The 22,723-nt window shown below is 36.9% G+C and overlaps 1 protein-coding gene and 1 pseudogene across 2 annotated transcripts; both read left to right on the forward strand.

Annotated features, from left to right (window-relative positions):
* Positions 1–10,652: 10,652 nt before the first annotated feature.
* LOC145632798 (uncharacterized) lies at positions 10,653–11,234 on the forward strand. Its single transcript, XM_081685133.1, has one exon. The coding sequence runs from the start codon at positions 10,653–10,655 to the stop codon at positions 11,232–11,234; it is 582 nt and encodes a 193-aa protein (XP_081541259.1).
* An 826-nt stretch (positions 11,235–12,060) lies between these two features.
* LOC145632799 (uncharacterized) lies at positions 12,061–18,421 on the forward strand (annotated as a pseudogene). The gene is made up of 14 exons (XR_014112586.1): positions 12,061–12,286; positions 13,248–13,318; positions 13,416–13,468; positions 14,652–14,765; positions 14,980–15,117; positions 15,210–15,216; positions 15,384–15,448; positions 15,586–15,760; positions 15,985–16,185; positions 16,273–16,320; positions 16,409–16,546; positions 16,684–16,766; positions 17,549–17,664; positions 18,136–18,421. The product of XR_014112586.1 is annotated as an uncharacterized LOC145632799 (transcript).
* Positions 18,422–22,723: the final 4,302 nt, after the last annotated feature.

Genomic DNA, 22,723 nt, shown 5'->3' on the forward strand with positions numbered 1-22,723 from the left:
AACTGTTCTCTCTACAGGGTAATATTTATTATAAAAATTCAAGGCAAGAGTTTCCCAGTCAGTGTAGACACCCATTTGTGTCTCCCCAAAACAAAACCCGGTGATGAGTACCTTTCACGTTGAATCATAATCGAATGAAGTGAAAGTGTGGAAAGTTTAGTGTTGCGGAAAGTTTTAATTTCTTTTCTCTTCTCTCTGTTTTTTAAAACCTGCCAATCCAGTTTTGTTGGTCCATGACATGGGTCCAATAATGGTGTAGTTGGATGGGGCTTGAAAAGAGCTTTCCGTCGATATATTATAGGCCCAATTCCGATGAATATTGAGGAAGTTATGGCCAAATTACTGAACTGGGCCCGGTTTGAGCCTTATATGCGGCCCAATGATCTAGAGGAGGGCCTAATATGGATTTATCATTCCTAATGCAATTAGGAATGGTTTTAGTCTTCTAGATTCTTCTAGAAGGTTCTTTTCATTCCTAATTCAATTAGCATTGATAAATTAACATTTGTTGACTTTTCGGAGTTTTAATTAAGATCAAAGAACGTTTTTGAGGAAAATACGATTTTATCCTCCTGAACGGCAATTTCTATCTGATTTAAAGAAAACGTGTGAATTTCTGAATCAGCGCCAAACGCCAGCTGTAGCGCCTGGCGAGACGCTTGGCGCCTGGCGCCAAGGTCAGCGTTTGGCGCTAATTCCTGTTTTACGCGTCAGAACTCTGTTTTTGATGTTTTATCTTTACGGCTGATTTTTTCTATAAATAACGTCGTAAAAACCCCGTTTTCAATCATCAATTCACCAATTCTCTCTCTCACCAACTCTCATCAAGATTCTCTTGATTATTCTCTCTCTCTCTCTCTTTTCTAAACTAGCTTCTCTCAAATATAAAAATTCCGCATTCATTAGATTTAGAAACACCTAGCCATATTAGAAGTTTCCTTCATCCTAGGCGTGAAAGGTTTAATTTCTGAGGGTTTGGTCCCAAATCTCTCTTTCAATTATTTAATTTAATTGTTTTGTTTATTATTTTCCTTGAAGTTACTAACGTGTGTATTTTGTTATTAGAAAGAGGTACGAGGCATCAAAGTAAGTACTTTAATGGTTTTTATTGATATTATTATGTAGAAATCAAGCTTAGGTTGTTATTATGATATTCCTAGTATCATGTCTAGGGTAACTTTAATATTAAGTATGATTGTTATGATGCCTTTTATGTTCTTTCTAATATTTATTCACGTTAGTATCATGTTAGGGTTAAAGCTTTGATTTTTATTGCTTAGTGACATGCTAGGGTTTTTTATTAATCTTGTTAGTATCATGCCTAGGATCTTGCTATTATTATGCTTTAACATGATGATCATGATTATTTTTATAATTGTTATGATGATTATTATTATGTTGCTTGATTTTTATTGTTATTATTTGATCACGCCTTTATTTCATGCTTAAAGGGAATTGATACTTGTAATCACGCTTAATAAGATAATTAATAATCTTGTTTAGGTTTAATTTGATTATAATTCAAGTGATCACCAATAATAGGTTTATTTGTGCATTAAATTCAACCAACATAGATAAACAGGTTTAGGGTTAATCCTATTGATTGCATGTTAGTCAGAAAGCGCACATGAATACGATCTGAATAAAGTAGAGGCCTATTATTAGGGAAGGTCCAATCTCTTTTAAGTTGGATTTGTACCTTCATCCCCGAACACCAGTCATGGTTCAAGACTTATTAGAGTTGACGATTTCCTGGATCGTTATGGGGTGTAACCTTCACCCTGTGAACGGTTTACAAGTTCCTAAAAAACTTGTTGGCGACTCTTTTGCTCTATCTTCTTTCCCTTTGGACGCCACCGTACTTTAGTGTATGATCATAGTGGGGTTTAAGATAGGGGATTAACGCTTGAAATATTCCCTACAGTCAGTAATACCAAGTGCAGTTCTATTCAAATCATTAAACCATAATTTAGCTTTTCCAGATAATGAAAAGGGAAAAAGAATCTCCCTAATTTGGTCCTGCTCGACCCCGGCTTGTCTAATGGTGTTGCAATACTGGTAGAAATCTGCAATGTGAAGATTAGGATCTTCACCCTTAGCTCCACTGAATTGCTTCCTCTCTATCATTGTGATAAATTGGGGTTTGATTTCAAATTGCACTCCATCAAGGGCCGGAGTGGGAGTAAGGTGTGGAAAATCAGTATGCTTTGGCTGTGAATAATCACTGAGCTTCTTAGGTACCGCCATCTCTGATTCTGGATCTGAAGGGATTTCTGAATCACTGGAATCAGTTGGAGGGTCTCTTCGATTGTTGTCTTCCTCAGAGCCCGCCGGGATTTGTCTGTTGAGATTCTTTGGTTTATGGAAAGAGCGCTCGATCTCAAGATCGAAAATGTAACCTGATCTGGAACACCTGGGCATAAACAAAGAACTAAAAGACAAATATGAGAATTGCCTCAAAGAACTAACGTTCTCTAAGACAAGAGAAAATAACTTAGACTACAAAAACAATCAGAAATAAAAATAAAACCGTTTCCCCGGCAACGGCGCCAAACTTTGACAGGCTAAAGTTGTATCACCTAATCAAAAGTAATTCCTAAAACCACTAACTAAAATAGATAGGGAAGTACGGTCGAATCCACGGGGAAACGAGTCTTTTTATTCCTAATTAATCAATATAACCTAGATTATAAAGTAACAAATTATTATTATCGAAGGGAAACTAAACTACTAAGAGTAAAAGTGGGAAAGAATATAAGTAGGAGGAGAAACAATGAATAAAAGACCTAGGGCATAGGTTCACCAATAAATAATATTTCAGGGTAAAACATAATAATCAATCATCAATGCATAAATTAATCAGATCATAAAGGGCTTTCGCTACGTATTACAATCACACAATTAATTTACCGGTATTAAATCTCATCTCTCGAATCTCGACTTAACCATTTATAAATTAACCTGCCTATTGAAACTAGACCTAAACATCAATTCTCATCTCTCGAATCTCAAATCAATATTGTTAAACTCATGCATAAAAGATCAGGCCTAATCTAGTCACAGAGAATTAAATCAATCAATAGGAAATTAATCTAGCATTGATTATTAACAACAATAAATTACCCCGTCATATTATTCATGGATCCCCACAAACCCTAGAAAGAAAACTACTCGCACATAATAAAATCTAAACTAACCAAAGCAATTAAATTAAACATAATTAAAACAATAATAATAAAACTAAAACAAAGAAATAATAATAAACTGCAATCCAAACGAAAATAATAACTCTACGAAATCAAGAATGGAATACGGAGTATACTTTACTACTAATAATCAAAAGCATAGAAATCTTAACTATAAAGGACGAAAAAGACGAAGCGAGGTAAATAAAACAAAAACCTAAGGGTTTGGCATCACTTTGGTTTTTTGTTTTTTGATTTTTTGTTTTTTTAAAACCATATAATATATGTCACATAACGAGTCAAAAATTATTCAAACTTATTAAAATCATGATAATTTTAAAAACTGACAACAGAAAAGTGGAAACACCTTTTTCTTGTTTTCTGTTTTTGGTTTTTAGTTTTTTTAAAAAAAAAAAGAAAACTTAAAACAAAAAACGATGCCAAACAAGCCCTAAGAAAATCCTAACTAGCGTGCAATTACAGAAATCTCAAGAATAAAAAAGATCAAAAACTAAGACTAAAAGTAAGTAAAAAAAGCTGCCCCCCTTAATTGTTCCTCCAATCTACGGGTTTTATATCCCACTAACAATATCAAAACCGACTTAAGGAAACAGCAGATCCAAGCAAGCTCGGCCGATCGGGCATTTAACCGCCAGATCGGGCCCAGTCAATTTGGAAATAAGCTTTGGTTTGGGTTGTCAATTCTCCTTTTCTTGACTTGGGCTTAATTACCTCGGCCCAATTTATTTCCTTGCTTCACATGGTCCATGATAATGATTTGGTACGTGAATAATAGTATTAAAACCTTTGACCTCTTCCTTAAATCGAGCCCTTAATCATTGAAGTAAATTTCTTTAACTCGGCCTTAGGCTTAAAATATACAGTCATAAATTACGATCCGACTCCAATGTCTTTGTAGTGGCTCAATAAGCTCGGGAATTGACATAATTCTGCAAATTTCTACAAAATAATACCAACTCTACAAAAACACTAGAAAACATATATTAGTAATAAAAATAGCTCCGTAGAGCTCAAATAAGCACAAATATGATCGTGGGACGGGGAATAAATATATATATAAAATAGACTCATCACCGGTTGGCTGGGGTCTCAGCTCTTCAGGTCGGCCGATAGCCATTAATTGCTATGCTTGGTCGGCCATGATCTTCTTTCGCTTCTGGCCGACCTAGTATGCTTGGAGTGGGGGTTCTTCCCCTTTCAATTCGGACGGTTTTCCTTGTCCGTGAATCGTTGGCTTATCAACTAACTGGTTGCACTCTTTTTCCATCTTCTGACTTCCCTGAATCGAACCAATCTTTTTGTCCAATCGTTCAAACTTTAACAGCATTAAATGGGGGATAATCACAGCCTTGGCAGCATTTAAGGTGGGACGGACGAGTATGACATTGTAGCCGGTCAACTCCTTTACCACCAGGAATCGAACGACCATGTCTCTTCCTTCTCCTTTCTGCCGAAATCGGACTGGCAGATCTATCTGTCCGACTAGGTGAATGATATTTCCCCTAAATCCCACCAAAGGGTGCGTAATGTCCTTCACAACGTCTTCTGGGAGCTTCAAATTTTTTAGAGCGGTCAAATTGATGATATCGGATGAGCTGCCTGTATCTATCAGTATTCGGCCCACCTTTAAATTGGCTATCTTCATGATGAAAACCATTGGGTCATTGTGTAGGGCTTTGACTTCCCCCCGGTCAGCCTCAGACACGGTTACCTCGGGAAAGGGCTCAGCTTTTACAGCGTTCGCCTACATCACTTTCCCCAAATTCCAGGCATTCTGCTTAATTCCCTTCATGGTTAGGCCGCCTGAGGCAAAACCCCCCGATATCACGGCCACAAAGCCCGAATCGGTACTATTCCCATCATCTTTATCATTTTTCTTCTTTTTCTCGGACGTGTTATCTGTCCGGGTATATGTTGTCTGTCCAGGAGGCTATTGAACCAATCCTGTGCCACACCCTTCAAAGTGGCCGAGAAATATTTGCACCAGGTAGCATCATCTACACTTTGCAAATACATCAGGTTCATGTACGATGTGATGTGTTCCTCTAGGTTGCCCATGCCATCATAGGCTCCCACGAGTACACTCTTCACCTTCGGCGGCTGAGGAGCAGTTAAAATATCTAGCGAAAATGGAGGCGGCTTATCCCCAAGATTCAACAACCGCATCTGCCAATCAATTGGCTGAGGCTGCACAGGCTGTCCGACCATATAAGGAGTCTGACCGAACGTCTGAACGAACGACCCATATTGTCCGAAAACCTGGTGGCTCGGCTGCACAATGCCGTTAAGACCCTGAGGGGGCGTATACTGCGTCGGTTGTACTGGAATGGGGGTTAGAGTATGCACAGCTTGACTCCTTCTAGAGATGGCCGTGTTGCTATGTTGAGAAAAAGAGTGGTTGGAAAATTCATCCGGCATAGTGGGGGTTGAGGCCGTGTCTGAGTAGGCGGCACATTCCTGTTGCTTATGCCGGAGGTAGTCCCTTGCATCCTTCCATCTTCTATACGGCTCAGGCTTTTCTCTTTGTGGTTGCCTACCTCTCCCCCCAGCCGACTAGGTTTTCGCCAGCTAATCAGAGAAATTCGTTCGCGTCACCCTTGGAGACCTTCCATTCGTTCGGCAAAATGGGGTGTTCCCAGCATCTGTTGCATTGGTTGCCTTGTTTTGAGCTTTCTTTGGAGCCCTCTCCCCCTCTAACCTGGGCGGCTTCCTAGAGGCAGAGGCTCTGTTGCTCTCAAACTTCTTCCGGAGCTTGTCAAGCGCGACCTTCAGAGATGCTGCGGGAACAGGATGGTCATCGTCCTCTTGAAATGAGGCGGTTAGCGGATTACTGGTTAGAATTGTAGGGATTATGTCCTCTACATGTCTGTCCTTGTCTAGATGAGGGCCGGGGTTAGGTGTCTAACCGTCTATTGCCATAACGGACAAGTATCCCCACAGACGGCGCTAAATGTTTCGGGTATTTTTTGGATTTCCTCAGATACTGGTCACGCTCTCCTGGCAACGAGATTGAGACACCTGCAAAACAACGAATATTTCTTTGCAGGAATATTCGCCTCCGACGACCAAGTTAGTGATTGGAAACAGAAAAGGCTAGAGAGAGAAAGTAGAGAGAAGTTGGAGCTATTTAATGTTCTTTTCTTTGTAATGTCGTAATCCCCCCTCCCATCATAAATGATTGGGGTATTTATAGGGTGGTAACTTGTGCCCCTTTAGGGTTTGTACCCTAAAATTATGTGACGTGATTGGCTGGGATATCACGCGATGCCACGTGCAACATGGGGGCGCCGTTTTGCGACTTTTAGGGATATCTCTCGGGATTTGGGCCATGATGTAATGAGACCTCTTTTTGTGCTGATTTCATGGGTTTTATATGCCCTAAACACGTGGCGTCTTCCTGTAGTGACACGTGTCACCCTTTCATTGGGCCACGTGTCGCTACAGGATTGGCCCGTGTACTGGAGTGCTTTTAACCTGAATGCGTGGCATCTTCCCATAGTGGCACGTGTTACCCTCTTATTGGGCCACGTGTCGCTATGGGACTGGTCCACGTATATGGGGTATTTTTACCCTAAACATGTAGTATATATTTTTCCTGTTTTTATTTACTTGCAACATAGCCACGTGACATACATTTTAATATTAAGATTATACAATTCAAACAAACAATTTAATCAACTTGTGAGAGCTTGACATGGAGCAATATTAGTTAAATGACTATGTGGCACAGTTCTAGTAAAGATTTTACGTGATACATAAACGTTTTTGAGTAATATGTTTACAAAATCAACCCAAATTCCAAAATCATAAAATTGATGAATCAACGTAACATAAAAGACGCCACAAAACTATGACAGAACATGTGAAATGTCATTGAAGTTTTATGTCACATGCTTATTCAATTTTGTGCATTAATCATTCACGGAAAACGCTGGGAATTCGTTCACTACTAACAAATCCATATCAGGCCTCCGTTTGCAAGTCCATCTGCATCCAGGATCTAGTAGTCCAGTATACAGAACGTTTTCTTAAAACAAATAAACAATATCTTACTATATAAGCGAGCTTTAATCCCTATACTTATCAATTACTCCATTGAAATTGTAGAGAACCAACTTAACCAAAAACTTAAGTAGATGGTTGAGGCTAGACCTGGAAATCCTGACCCAGACCCCATGACCCGACCCATGACCCGAAATCGACTTGAAATTGACCCAAAACCCGAATTAACCCGACCCGACCCATACCCGACCCGAAGTGGAACTGACCCGACCTTGACCCGAAACCCGAAATGACCCAACCCGAAACGACCCAACCCGAGATAACCCGACCCAAAGTTGACCTGAGACCCGAAACAACCCGACCCGAAGTTGACCCGACCCGAAAATGACCCGACCTTTAACTTCTTTTAGTAAATAATTATATAAGTTATAAAAAGTTTATATTAGGAAATTATACATTAAAATAGACCCAACAACATCTTACATGACTACATTGACTTTCATATAATAGCTAAAAAAGATGGTCGAAGTGAGATGTGTGAATAGTGCAAAATGTCAAATCGTTAAGAATAATTTGGGACGGAGGGAGTATAAGAATAATTCAAAGAAATCATTACAACAATGACAATGATAATAAGAGTACGTATTAAAACTAAGATCAATAAGAGAGTGAGGTATAACTCAATTAGTTAGAGCATCCCTCTTAGATTAAGGAGATCGAAAGTGATTCTCATTCTAAAGTTCTAAACACAGGAAAAAAAAAAGGTTAATAAAAGTCAAACAATTACTATAATCCATGAAAAAATAGCCTTAATAAATATAGTGAGTTTTTCGTCAAAAATAAATAAATAAATATATATATAGAGTTGAATTTAACCCAATGAATCACCCGAATATGACTCGACTAGAAGTTGACCCGAAAATTGACCTGACACGACCCGAAAATTGACCTGACCCGACCTGAACTCGACCCGAAGTGTTGACCTGATTATCAGACGACCCGAAATCAACCCGAAACCCGAAATGACCCGACCCGACCCGAACTTGACCCGATAATCTTTTGACCCAAACTTGACCCGACCTGAAATGACCCAACCCATACCCAACCCAAATGACCCATTTTCCAGGTCTAGTTGAGGTCCAAGAATATGTTTTACTACGTATACTTTATCAGCAATGTTTTACCGTTTACATTAAGAGTAATCATGTACTAACTTTTACTATAGTGTTACTACGAGAAATATACTTCATATAATACAAGTATGCATTAAAAACAAAGGTTAATTTGTAAAATGTTGTTAAATACAAGTACATGTTTATATATAGGAAATTTTGACAATTACAACCTTCTATTTTGGTCATTTTAGCAATTATCACCTTGTATTTTTTTTTTTGAAAATTACCACCTTCTCTTTTTCAAAACATCAAAACTTACCACCTTCTCCCCCTTTAACGGCCATATGACGTCATGTATGGCCCACCACTTACCTTCCCCTCCTATTTCCCTCCTTATTTTCATTTCTATTTCGACACTCTTCTCCCCTGTCTCTCTTCTCTCTCATTCACCATTAATGTTCATCAATTCATCCTCACCCACCTAAAAATTTCTGAGATTTTACTCTCTCTTGTCACATCCTCTCTCTCTCCTCATTATTCTTGGTCAAAGTACTTGCTAAATTGCCCAGAATAGTACACTGTTCTTGGCGCAGTAAGAGACTAGAATAGGGTTGGAAACGTCATTGTTGAAGGGGGGACCAAGCTAGGAGGCCTTTGCTGTTTGGAAATTGCAAAACGGAGTTAAAAAGCAAGGTAATTTGATAGTGTAAAGTGAAATTGACAAACCCTAGAACTTTACAGTGTATGTGCATGTTAATTTGTGCAATTTGGTTTTATATTCATCAATTAGTTGTAAATTAGAGTTTTTTAATTGTTTAATTAGTGGAAATAATTTAAAATTCAAAGCTGCATGTTTCGATTTGAGAATTGATTGGTCTGCCATTAGAATATTGGTTAAAATTGATATGCATGCTTATATTTTTGTTGTTTACTGTGCTTGGTGTGTTTGTTGTTGACCACAAGCAATTGATTATATATTGTTTGCTTTTTTTTATTGCATTGGGTGCTGCAGTGTGGAAGAGAGTATATATCCCAAGTTTGTTGATTTAAGGATTAGATTAGGAGGTGAATTTGTTACTAAGAATCATAAAAATAGGAGGGTTGTAGAGTATCAAGGTGGTTGGACATATTTGACTACTGGAGTTAGTGTGAGAGACATGAGGGTTTCAACACTTAGATATGCTGCTGCTACTGGGTTTAGTGATGCTGGAATGGATGTTCCCCAAAGGTTTAAGGTATGGTATAGGCTGAAGGGAAGAACATTTGGCAGTGGGAGGAGAGAGTTTAAGGATGATTTGGACATTGACAAAATCCTGGACACTGTTGATAAGATGGGGATAGTGGAGATGTATTGCACAATTGAGCCTGTTTTTGAGCCCACACCAGAATCTTTGCCTTTGAGTTTGCCAACATATAGGACAAAATTGCCATCCCTCACAATTAGTGAACCTGGGCCCAACCAGCAAGGCCCAAGTGTAGCTCAATCTCAGCCCAACTAGCCTTCTACACAACAAATTTCCAAGCCCAAATCTTAGAAATTAATACCAATCAGAAAACCTAGGGCGGTTGAGGAGGCTGTGTTGATATCAGAGAGGGAGTTCAATAAGCATGTTAACACCTTGAAAGGGATTAGATCTAATCCTAGGGTGAAGCATGTTGCACAGAAAGGAAAGGGTAAGAAAGTGAGTAGGGCAAGGAAACATGATAAGGCAGATAAGCATAAGAAGGTGAAGAAGACAAAGAGGAGGTTGTTTGAAAAGGATGACAAAGAATCTGGTTCATCCAGTTCTGAGGCAAGTGATTTAGATGTTGATTGGAATCCTGGTGAAGAAGAGTGTGAATTGAATGTTGATGAATTTTTTACAAGCAAGGGAAGGCATGGAATACTGCAGGAGGTACAGAGTAGTCTAGCTGGGGGGCTTACAAGAGATGGGGTTCCAGATCAAGGCAGGACAGAAGTGAGAGAAGAAGAAGGTGAATATTCTGAGGAGCTAAGGAGTTTACATGGTTCAAATTCTGAAGAGGAACCATATACAACATTTAATGCCCTCACTGATTTCAGCAAACCAATTACATTGAAGGTGGGGCTGAGGTTTACTTCAAGTACTGTTGCAAGGCAAGCTTTAAGACAACATGCTATAGAAAATAGGTATGACTTTTATTTCTTGCACAATGATAAGTCTAGAATTAGGGCTTATTGCAAGTTCAAATGTGGTTGTACATGGAATCCAAAGACTTGTAGAAAACCCAAGTGTAGCTGTGAAAACCAATGCCATTTCACAGTGTATGTTAGATTTAATCCTAGGAAAGTTACTGGGTAATCTATTCTATGAGACTAGACAACACTTGTGTAAGAACTACATCAAACAAGAAGATGAATTCAGAGTACTTAGGAGATAAGTACATAGAGCACTGGAAAGCTGATCCTAGTTGGAAATTAAAAGCTTTTAGGCAGAGGGTGTTGATTGAAACTGGTATTAAAATCACTTATTGGACTGCATGGTTGGCTAGAGCTGGGGCAAAGCTCAAGATATATGGTTTTGCAGCTGAAGAATATGAGAGAGTTTGGGATTATGGGAAAACAATCACCAAATATAACAAGGGCAGCAGGGTGGGGGTAGCAGATGATGGTTTGGATGGGCCAGAGCCACCTATATTCATGAGTATGTATATGTCTCTTAATGGATTGTTAGATGTGTTTAAAAAAGGGTGTAGGCCTATCATAGGGGTTGATTGCTGTCACTTGAAGGGTGCATACCCAGGACAGATTCTAGTTGCTGTTAGGAAGGATGGAAACAACAACATATTTCCATTTGCTTGGGCAACTATGGAGGTGGAAAACACTGAGACTTGGGTTTGGTTTCTGCAAATGCTGATGAAAGACTTGTCTGGTGAGGAAGGTGAAGGATGAACCTTTATGTCAGACAGACAGAAGGTATTGCAGCTACATTTACCTATCTTTTTCACTTAAATTTGCTAAATTTGCTTACTTAACATGTTAGTAATTTTATGTGTGTTTAAGTGTGTGCCATTAGGGATTACTTGAAGCATTTAACCAAGTTGTGCCCAAAGCAGAAACCAGATATTGTGTAAGACATATCTGGGCAAACTTCAAGCTTCAGTTCACTGGGACCCTTTTCAAAGATTTGTTTTGGCAAGCAGCAAGGGGAACAACTTTGGTAAATGCCCTGTTCCTCTAACTTGTTCTGTTCCTGTAACTTCAGCATTCATGCCTTTTTTTTTCTTACTTTCTTCTGTCCTTCAAGGTTGATCATGAAATTTCCATGGAGAGCATTAAATTTCTCAATGAAGATGCATATGAATACCTTGTCAACATCCTCACAAGGCACTGGTGTAGGCATGCTTTCTCAACTAATTGCAAGTCAAACATGTTATTGAACAACATGTGTGAAACATTCAACTCAGTGATAAGGGAGGCAAGAGATAAACATATTCTCACTCAAATGGAGTGGATGAGAAGGTATATGATGAGGAGGTGTAATGAGAAGTGGGAGGGAGTGCAGAAACTGAATGGTAAGAATATGCCCTACATCACCAAGACACTTGAAAGGATTGAACATGTGGCTAGAGGATGCATTGTGCAACTGTCAAGGGATGACAACTATGAGGTGGAGTTTGGAGGAGACCAAGATGTTGTTGATATTCAAGAAAGAACATGTACATGCTACCATTGACAGCTCACTAGAATTCCCTGCATACATGCCTATGCTTGTTTGATGGATAAAAGAGTAGATCCAAATGACTATGTTGATGAGGCATACAGTAGGGAGCCTTATCTGAAAGCTTATGGTACTCCCATACTTCCTGTACCAGGTGATAAGCATTGGGAGAAGATGGGATTCAGGAAACCATTGCCTCCTGCCATAAGGGTCTTACCAGGAAGACCTAAGTCTAGGAAAAGGAAGAAAGAGCAAGGAGACACTAGTGGAAAAAATCTTATTTGTAACAAGCTATTCGTAATGGACATATGATTTTCCGTTACAATTAATTCATTCGTAGCGGGCAAATTCAATGTCCGTTACAAAAAAGTTGTGAAATGGGCAGAAAAAGGGTTATTCGTAACGGACAAATTGGTGCCCGTTACGAAAAAGTTGTTATTCGTAACGGACATATTGGTTCCCGTTACGAATAAGTTGTTATTTGTAACAGGCATTATTCTGCCCGTTACGATTAAGTAACTAATCGTAACCAACAAATATTGCCCGTTACAAATAGAAAAGTCAATAGAATTTTGACCTTGTTATTTGTAACTAACATAGGGTGTCCGTTACGAATAAAGTTTTAAAGTAAGCCCTAAATTTTTACTTTCCCCTTTCTCACTCCCTCTGTCAAAAAAATTCCTCTTTCTCTCTCCAATATTGAAGCAGCTCCCGCGCGTTTTGCTCCTCTCATTCTCACTCTTCTCCTCCATTGAAGCGCACTTTGAGTTCTCCATTATTGAAGCGCACTCCGAGTTCTCCATTATTGAAGCGCACTCCGAGTTCTCCATTGAAGCCCACTCCGAGTTCTCCATTGAAGCGCACTCCGAGTTCTCCATTAGTGAAGCGCTGTATGAGTTCTCCATTGAAGCGTTGTATGAGTTCTCCATTGAAGCGCTGTCTGAGTTCTCCATTGAAGCGCTCATAGTTCTCCATTAAAGCGTACTCTTTCTCTGTCCTCCCCCAATTTCGTAACCCTTGTTTCAGTTTTCTTAATTGCAATTACTTAATTATAGGTTTTATTTTTTTTTTCCCCAATTAATTGATTGATTTTATTATTTTCCATTTGTTTTGGGTTTTATTATGTTTTAGTTTAAAAGCCTTTGAATTTTGAGCTAAGTATGAATTAATTGATTGATTTTTTTCCCCAAATTATTACTATCTTTCTGGATCCCCCCTTACATCGTGAATCCGTTTATTTGCAGTTGCCCTGCGCATGATAAGCTTTGGATGTGATTACCACTGGGCACAAAAAGATTCTCGCTTTGATCAAGAGGTAGTTGTATATTTTGTGGTCTAATTAAATTGCGGCCTTGGTCTCTCTCTGCAATTGTATAGCGTGATTGCTTGCTGTTCCTATTTCTCATTGTTAGTTCATTACATTTTCCTCACTGTTATCCCTTGCTTGTAATGGCTGCAAGAATTTGTGAGCAGATGAGCACAACTTGTGGATTCACTTTAGTGTGGATACGCTATGATTGCCTTTCACAGATTAGTGATCTTATTTTCTTTCTCAGATTTTATTTTCCGCTTCAACTTTAAGTGATACTTGCATGTAGTATATTGGATACTACGTATGTTTTTGTGTATTCGGCATGTCGGCCTTTTATAAGCTGTGTGCTGAAAACTATTGTATATTTAGCTTGTTTTCTAGGTTAAGTGTTCAGATGTTTTAGCTCTAAATTATAGTTTTCTGAACCTAATGTTTATTGTACATTCTAACAAAGTCCTCATAGAAGCTGCTCCAAGTTTATTGTTGACTAAGTCATTTTTAATACCACTTATCAGTTGAATGGAATACCATTAGTTAAAATAATGCAATACTTCTCCCTGCACTAGGAACTTCTACGTGCATTATTTTTGACTGTTTGGTGGATTGTCTAAAGTGAGGTTGAAATGTACTGGTATTTTTTTGAATATGTCTTGCAAAAGATTTGGCATCTAAGGAGGGATTTTCTTTATAAAATTGCTAATTATTTTGTTTATTCAACTGATTTTAGATTAGGAATGTAATGTAGATTCACTAGATTGCATGTTTATAGTTTTATATGGAAGGTTGGCTTATTTGACTAGTACAATACAACTGGCAAAATTAGTATAGATTTAAGTTTGCTTGTAGCTCAAGTAGTCAACCTATGGTTATCCATGTTTTCAGTCTTTTCACTTCCACATTGAAATGAACAAATAGAGGACATAAGAAATTGAGGGATGCCCTCAAGTGCTTTTGTTTAAAAAACATGAAATTCCCTATAAATTCCAACAATAATTATTATTATTATTATTTTATATTTTGGTTGGTTGAACCTTTTGTGCCCTGCTGTCATTAGCTTATGTCTTGCTTAGTGTCACATTCCGAATCTATTTTCTGATTTGTACTGCTATGAATTAGCATTTTTGGAAAAGCGTATTAGATAATGCAATATATATATATATATATATATATATATATATATATATATATATATATATATATATATATATATATATATATATATATATATATATGTTAGTGAGTGAATTAGAGGATTAATGCTATGAATAAGAGAAGAATAGGGAGAGATTGTTATAAAGAATACTATTAAAATTTTTTTTTTGTTCTTTTTATACAGTTTGGGAGAGAAGAAGCATCTCGAAAGCTTGTATTACTCTTTATTTTTAGCTTTTAATGCAAATTTCTATCAAAATTCTTCAGAATTTCTGCAGAAATTTCCAGTTCATAACATGTACTCATTTGGCTCTTAGATTTTTGTTTTCTGAATTTGTCTCATTTAAGTGAATTCATGGACTTGACTAACTTGGGCTAAATGCTTCCATGAATTTTTTAGTTGGTTGTGTATGTTTAAATTCGTTGTCCATTTTAAATGATTAAATAATGTTGGTGTTTCATTATTGAGTTTTGCACTATGATAGTGGACACTAACTATTTTCTTTTGGAAGGATTAAAGAGGATAATAAGATGATACAAGCCGAGGGTGTTAAGTCACTTTCAGAGGCAGAGCTTCGTCAAGCATGTAGAGATAGAGGTTTACTTGGTTTGCTTTCTGTTGAAGAGATGCGTCAACAGATTTGCTCACAGTGCTCTACCAAATTTATTTTTGACTTTTAAGTGGATGATGCACTACTTGTGTTGATCTTTGTTTTAATCTAACCATTATTTATGGTTGCAGTAGATTTGTGCTTTCCTGAGTGAAATGATGTAATTTTGAACCCTTACAAATTGCTAATCTTATGATTTAGAATAATTTGTGCTTGTCAACTAATATTACCATGGTGGTTCTCGGCTATCTATAGTACCTGATTCTGGTCAATGTTCATTCATTCAAGTTTTCATGTATGTGCAGCTGCGTGATTGGTTAGACTTATCTCTCAATCACTCTGTTCCGTCATCTCTTCTTATTCTTTCCAGGTAGGCAGTGTTTTTCTTGGAAATTCTTCTGGTTTATAAGGAATTTCATCACTTGATGTTTGTTTATTATATATTAAAATAAAGCTTATTAGCGCTAGTTCCCAACTTTGTGCGCTGATCTACACTTCTTTTGGCAGAGCCTTCAATGTGTCTGGAACAATCAAGCCTGAGGAAGCCGTGGAGTTTGCTATTTCCTCTTTGCCAGATGAGGTTGTTGATACCATTGGAGAAACATCTTTGCCTTCTGAGGATGCAGTTTCATAAAGGAGGAGAAAGTTAGAGTTCCTTGAAATGCAGGAAGAAATGATCAAGGTTTTAGTCCCTTTTACTCCGAACGTATTAGGTTTTAAAATGCTAAATTTTACTGGCTGCTCATTCCTCTTTCTAATCTTCTGAACACCATGTAAAGCATTCCCTATGCTCTCTCCTTTAGGCTAAAACCTGCTTCACTTGTCCGAGGATAAATATACTAAAGTTTATTCAAGTATTGGGTTTCAAACTTCAATAAACTTATGTTCTAACTTACCAAATTGTAGGAAGAGGAGGAGAAAATGAAAGCATAAGAAGAAAAGGCGAAACTTAAGGAGTCTACTGTTAGTGAAAAGGATGTTGCCTTGGAAGAGATGGTGGATGCAACTAACAGGCAAGCACAAGATTACGAAAAGGCTGCATTGTCAGATAAAGACGATCAGCTTTGTGAGCTCAGTCGTGCATTGGCTGTTCTGGCTTCCGCATCAGTAAGAATATTTTGGTGCTAGATGTATTACAACTAAGCGTTGTATTGTTGTATGTTACTAATTTTTGCTATATTTTACTTTCGTTAGTCAGTGAGCAGGGAACGGGAGGAATTCTTGAGACTTGTGAATAAGGAGGTAAGTGAACAGTTGGAACTAGTTTCTTCAAACTAACTTTTCCACCACTTTAGGACGCAGGATTTATGTCTCTAATTCTCTTTTCCAGATAGAGTTATACAATACTATGGTGGAAAAGGAGGGCAAAGAGGGGGAAGCTGAAGCTAAGGAGGCATACAAAGCTGCCCGGGAGGGTGATGAAGAAGAGTTAGATACTGCTCAAGTTTCTTCGGCACTGATAAACAAGGTATGCACGAGTTTTTATTTTTCTGATCCAGATTCTCTTAAACTAGATGATATTATTCCATTGGCTGATGCATCTGTAATTCTGTTTATTTCTTGTACCTATTGAATTACTGGGATTCTTTTATTTTGCTGTATCAGGTGGATGCTATTCTTCAAAAACTTGAAAAAGAAATTGATGATGTGGATGAGAAGATTGGTGGTGAATGGCGATTGCTTGATAGGTATGCTATTGAGATTATTATTTGGCAGGTTTTAGTTAGATTTTTATTAGCCTGTGGAGATCTTGGAGTACATAACTATTTTTTTATATGGATTGTGGCTCTCAAGCTAGAACAATGACGAATTGTTTTGACATGTGGCTGACATTCATCCGTGTTTTACTCTTGATGTTATGATATCTGGCAATAATAACGACCCCTAAATCATGGACTTGCTATATAGAGAATTCCCACCTCCTGGCCCCCTCCTGGTAATAGGAACCAAGGGCATTATTAACTGCAAATCTCTTATGTAAACATTGTTGAATGATTGAGCTAGCCAATGATGAAATTATCTAAATTATGGACTTGATCTATATCGAGATTTCCCACCTACTGGCCCCCTCTCCCCTGGCTAGAAACCAAGGGCTTAATTGCAAATCCCTTGTGTAATTTTGTATACATTGTTAAATAATTGGACTTAGTAATGTACTTGTGATATGCTGTTATTCTAAGCTAGTCAAATTCCAGCCTTAATTTTTTTGGGTATTTTATTTGTATGATTGTAGTTGAGGTCTTGAGAATATTGAGTCAGAAATTCTTCTGCATTAGTGAGGTGGAACTAGTTAAGGCACTGATATAATAAGGCCGTAGTGTTGTTTCACATGTTTGACTCTCTTGCACGGACTATTGTATTTCTTTATATTTTCTTTATGTGTAATCTTGCTCTTGTATTATATGACCTTTAGTTTAACTGCTGCATAATAGAGACAATGCTGATATTAGACCTGTTTCTTGACATCTAGGGATTACGATGGGAAGGTTACTCCAGAAGAAGTAGCTTCTGCTGCTGCATATCTGAAAAACAAAATTGACAAAGATGGTATCCAAGAGCTCATCAGCAAGCTGTCAAAAGACAGAGGTTCGTTTAATACACTCCCTCCGTCTCTAAATCTAAAGTTGTAAACTACATATCTGTTTCAAACTATCTGAATAGTACGTAGTATATCACTTTCTAAAATGAGAGTGTAATTTTTAAACCTACCTAAATTATCCTATACCGTTCTTCTATATTATTATGTTGTATATTTTGAAAATTTTTATAATGAAGGCTAGTTGTAGTATATTTACTTCTAAGTTTTTAAATAGCCTAAAATCAATTGCAGCCCCTATTATTTAGAATGAAGTGTGATATTTTTAACATATACTTCGTATAAGCTAGGAGTAGGGATCGATTTTCTTTCCTAGCATGAAAGTGTTATTAGTTGTCATGTATGAGTGCTCTTAGTTCTCTATTAATTTGGCACTAACATTTATTGTACTAGAAGACATCTTTAAGTTGGTCTGACCCAGTTCTTTTGCTTTACTGATTCTGTGTGATTGTTTTTATCAGAGGGGAAGATACTTGTTGAAGACATTGTTAGGCTAGGTAGTCAGAAGCATGGTGAGGAAGCTGAATCTGAAAGATGAATAGATTCAAGATTTATCCACTTTAGAAGTAAATATTTATTGAATGCTTAACTATTAGCTCAGGTAGAACAACGTAATATTTTTAGTGTTGTTGTATATGTTGGATAAATTTATACAAGTTTTTATTTGTAATGTGTTACTACTTCAGTTTTTATATTACGTCGTATTAATTTTTACGAAAGATTGTTCGGTATAATTGCTTTTTACAGGAACATGTATATTATTACAGGTTTTAATTAATATATATTAATTATATATAAATACATGCTGTCGAAATTAAATAAAATGAAAATTTAATTTAATAATTATTTGTAACGGGCAGCAAAATTGTCAGTTACAAATAACCAGTTATTCGTAACGGGCACTTTTGTTGCCCGTTACAAATAAGTGTTAAATTATATACCATAAAACTCTATTCGTAACGGACATTTAAGATGTTAGTTACGAATAATCACTTATTCGTAACGGCCGTTTTATGTGCCCGTTACGAATAAGGACTTATTTTAATACAAAAAAAATTTATTCGTAACTGACATTTCAGATGTCCGTTACGAATAATGGGTTATTCGTAACGGACATCTAAAATGTCCGTTACGAATAACTCATTATTCGTAACGGATAGTACCCGTTACGAATAACAATGGCCATCCGTAACGGCCGCATACGTAACGGACACTGCCCGTTACGGATGACCCCTTTTTGCCCGTTACGGATGAGGATTTTTCCACTAGTGAGAAGATCAAGATAAAGATGCCCCTCCTAAAAAGACTACAAGATGTAGCAAGTGCAAGCAATTGGGACACAATAAGAAGACTTGCAAGAATGAAGCTGCTGCTCAGCTGGACAAACAAATTGACAAAGGTGGCAGACCTCCTTTAGACACACCTTCGGTTAAAGAGCAAAGAAAGAAGAGGGAAGTCAGGGCATTGATTAAGGTAATCTATTTAAACTTAGGTTGTCAAGCATTTCCTGACTTTTTCAGTATCTCACTTTGTTCTTTTCTCTGTGACAGGTGGCTGCAAGTGGAACCCAACAAGCTGCTGCTGCTTCTTCTCAGCATGGTTCACAGTCTGCTGTTTACCACCCAATTCAATCCACTCAGCAAAGTCAAAACCAACCTCAACCACAACAACAAACACCAAGCAGGGCTAGGGACAAGATGCCTGTTAGGAAAGGGAAGACAAAGTCTGTAGGTAGCTTGTACAAGTAGGAGTGGAGTATGTTTCAACAACTTCTAATGTATTTATGTGGTCTGTAATTTTTTTGGGAACAATGGTTAAATCACCACATGTATGCTTTTGGGAACAATGGTTAGTTTTAGATAAACAATGATATTTTGTTGAACAAGCTTTTGATTACCATGTTTAATTAAAGTGCTTGCCAATTATGGTTTATATGCTCCATTTATTTGTCTTATATTGCATACAAAACTTCAAGCATTAAACAGTACACAAAAAAGTGAATGAAAGTGTTATTTTTTCATTTAAGGATCCAAAAGGTATATTTTTTCATTCAATACATTACACTTCATTCTAGGCAACACATTGCTTAATTCTTACCTAATTCAACAAAAGGAAATCACCAACAAGGTTTTTCCAACAACCAAACTAACCTAAACTACCGGAACTACTTAAACAGAAGGACTACAACAACCACAAACACTAGCACACGGCAAAATGCAGGGAGCATGAGTCCATGCTTCTTCATGAACTTCAATTTCTTCTTCAGTGCTTTATTCTCAAGTGCAAGGCATCCTTTTTCAGCTTTCACATCATCCAATTCCTTCTTCATCATCCTCAACTCAATCTTCTGAGCATTCACATCAGCCATGAGTGAATTAGTCACATCCTTTTGCCATTCAGTCATTTTAAGGTCCACCCATTTGAAATAGTCACAACCCCTGCTATCAGTGTCCTGCTCGTAAAATTGGCAAGCTTGAAACCTTCTCCCTGGATTCTGCTTAGTTCATGAAGTCAAATTCGAAGCAGGATACCCACACTTGCAGATATGAAATTCAGTCTGCACAAAATCACATCTTTAGTTAGCTACAAGTAATTATAAGTTAGAGAACCAGGTCATAAATCATAAATTGTGGTTAATTAGTTCACCAATTGAACACACTAACCCCTAATTTAATTCGTAAAACCCTAATTTCAACTACATTACCTTAATCCTCAAAATTGCAACCACAAACCCTAACACGCATTGATACCCCCCAAAAAAAGAAATTATGATGAAGAAAACATACCAGCCTTTTCGGAATCAAAGTCATGTTGCAACTACCAAATCTAATTGTTGATTAATTTTGATTTGGAGGAGTGAGTTGAAGATTTTCGGATTTTTGGGGGAAAATTAGTGAATGAAAGGTAAGAATCGAGTTTGGGAGAATAAATTGGAGGGAAATGGGAGGGGAAGGTAAGTGGTGGGCCATGCATGACGTCATGCGGCCGTTAAAGGGAGAGAATGTGGTAAGTTTTGGTGTTTTGAAAAAGAGAAGGTGGTAATTTTCAAAAAAAAAAAAAAAAATACAAGGTGGTAATTGCTAAAATGACCAAAGTAGAAGGTGGTAATTGTCAAATTTTCCTTACATATATAAAGTTCCATAAAACTCTAAATCATTTTAAGTATAGTTTTTAAGACAGTAACGTTTAGTTATGTAAATGGTCAAACTATACGGATGTCAATATTAAATATGTCAGTTCCTGTTACGGAGATAATTTTCCTTTTGGACACATTTACAAATTCTCGTCCTGTAAGAACAACTGAACAAGTTTCATTTTTAAGACGAGCTTAATAAAACGTTTTGGTCCTCAAATAAATTACTAAACCCAAAAAGGCTTAAAAATAGTACAAGTTTATAGAGAGATTTATTTAATAGAATTCACTGCTGTACAAAACCAAAATAAGATAGGAAAAAAAAAAACTATCTAAACAAAAAAAAAATAGATCACCCCTGTTTGATAAACAGAGGCTTATAGAACCTTAATTCATTCTCCTAACGCTTTTCATTCATGATTTTATGTTCGTCATTCTTTATCGATTCTTCCCATCTTCGCCGGGGTTTATACTCTCCTGACCTTTCAAAGGACTTGAGGAGCAGTATTTGATCGAACATATTTTTTAGCAGAAGAGTGAGATAACTCTCCTGACCTTCTCCTAAGCATTTGGCGCATACCATCAGCAACCCTCGAAGCCGGGCTAGACTTGTAGTTGCTGCAGAAAGACATATGCGCGCTAACAGCATTTTCAACCCCCGCTCGATTTACCTCGTCTCGAACCGCAACAGAGCATAACCCACATAGCCATTTCCCATTGAAGTTTGCCTTCACTGCTTCTATGTATTCTACTGTGCACTCTTCTTTCAATCCACAACACTCACATCTTACTAGCTCTACTTCCATATTTTTATGTATTTAACAAAAAAGGGGAAAATAAGGTTTAGTTTTGAGGATTTTGGTTGAAAAACTAGAGTTGTTTTGTGGTGAAGTATGAGTAGTTTTTTGAATGGTGAGAAGAGAGTTAGCAAGCTAAGAGAGAAGGGGTGAGAAGGAGGAGTATATATAGTGGTGGGGAAAATCAGCCATAATTTGCTGCATGTTCTAAGGGAACATGGGTAGTGGGGAAATAAGACAAATGGGGTCACCTTTTTTTTAAGGGTGGGATACCTAATGTGTTGATTAATCGTTGCATCATTTAACACTATCATATTTGTCACCAAAAATATATAATTAAATTTTTATGAATTATAATTCGGTTGATTTATATCAAATTGTCATAATCTGTTCAACTTATTTGTACTTATTCAAAACGAAGAGTTATATATGTATTCCAAACTCCAATCTATAGTCCAATAACCAATAACAAAACCACTTAATGATTTTTAGGATTGTTCCTCCATTTTTTTTATAAAGTGTATGAGTATGACCAATATAAAATTTTAGGAATGCGAGTTGAAGTAATAACAGGTTATTCAGTTCACCTTATTTTTACTTATTTTAGGTTATAGCTCAAGAAAATTATGTTCTAATAAGAATTACTACTAATTACAATAAGGTTTATTAAGTTTCAATAATTTTACTTATGTTCTAACAAGATAAGATAAGTAGTTCAGATAAGGTTGCGAATTAAAAAATAAAAAAAATAAATAAATAATGTTGTAATAATTATAACAAGTATAAATTAAAGAATGTAAGAGGAGAGAAATAAGGGGGAAAAAAAAAAAAAGGACTCGCTCACGCGATAGAAGTGGGGATCATATGATGAGAGCTGAGACATACAATTTAATAAAATGTCCAAAAAAAAGTGATACACTTATAATAAAGGGTTGATTTGAAAAAGTGATGCACTTAAATAAATAAGTTAGAGGGAGTAGCAAAACCCATTTGGTTATCAATTCAATAAAAGTTTCCTTTCTAAAATTTAAGTTATCTTCATTGGGGCACTTCGTAATTGTTGTGTTTGAATGCCTAAAAATGAAAAAAATTAAATGTTTTAGATTAAGACTATGCGCA

The sequence above is a fragment of the Chenopodium album genome, chromosome 5 (assembly GCF_948465745.1).
Source record: "Chenopodium album chromosome 5, dcCheAlbu1.1, whole genome shotgun sequence".
Taxonomy (NCBI): domain Eukaryota; kingdom Viridiplantae; phylum Streptophyta; class Magnoliopsida; order Caryophyllales; family Amaranthaceae; genus Chenopodium; species Chenopodium album.

Excerpts from the sequence above, each read along its gene's own strand:
- LOC145632798 (XM_081685133.1), top strand. The coding sequence starts at position 10,653 with ATGAGACTAGACAACACTTGTGTAAGAACTACATCAAACAAGAAGATG.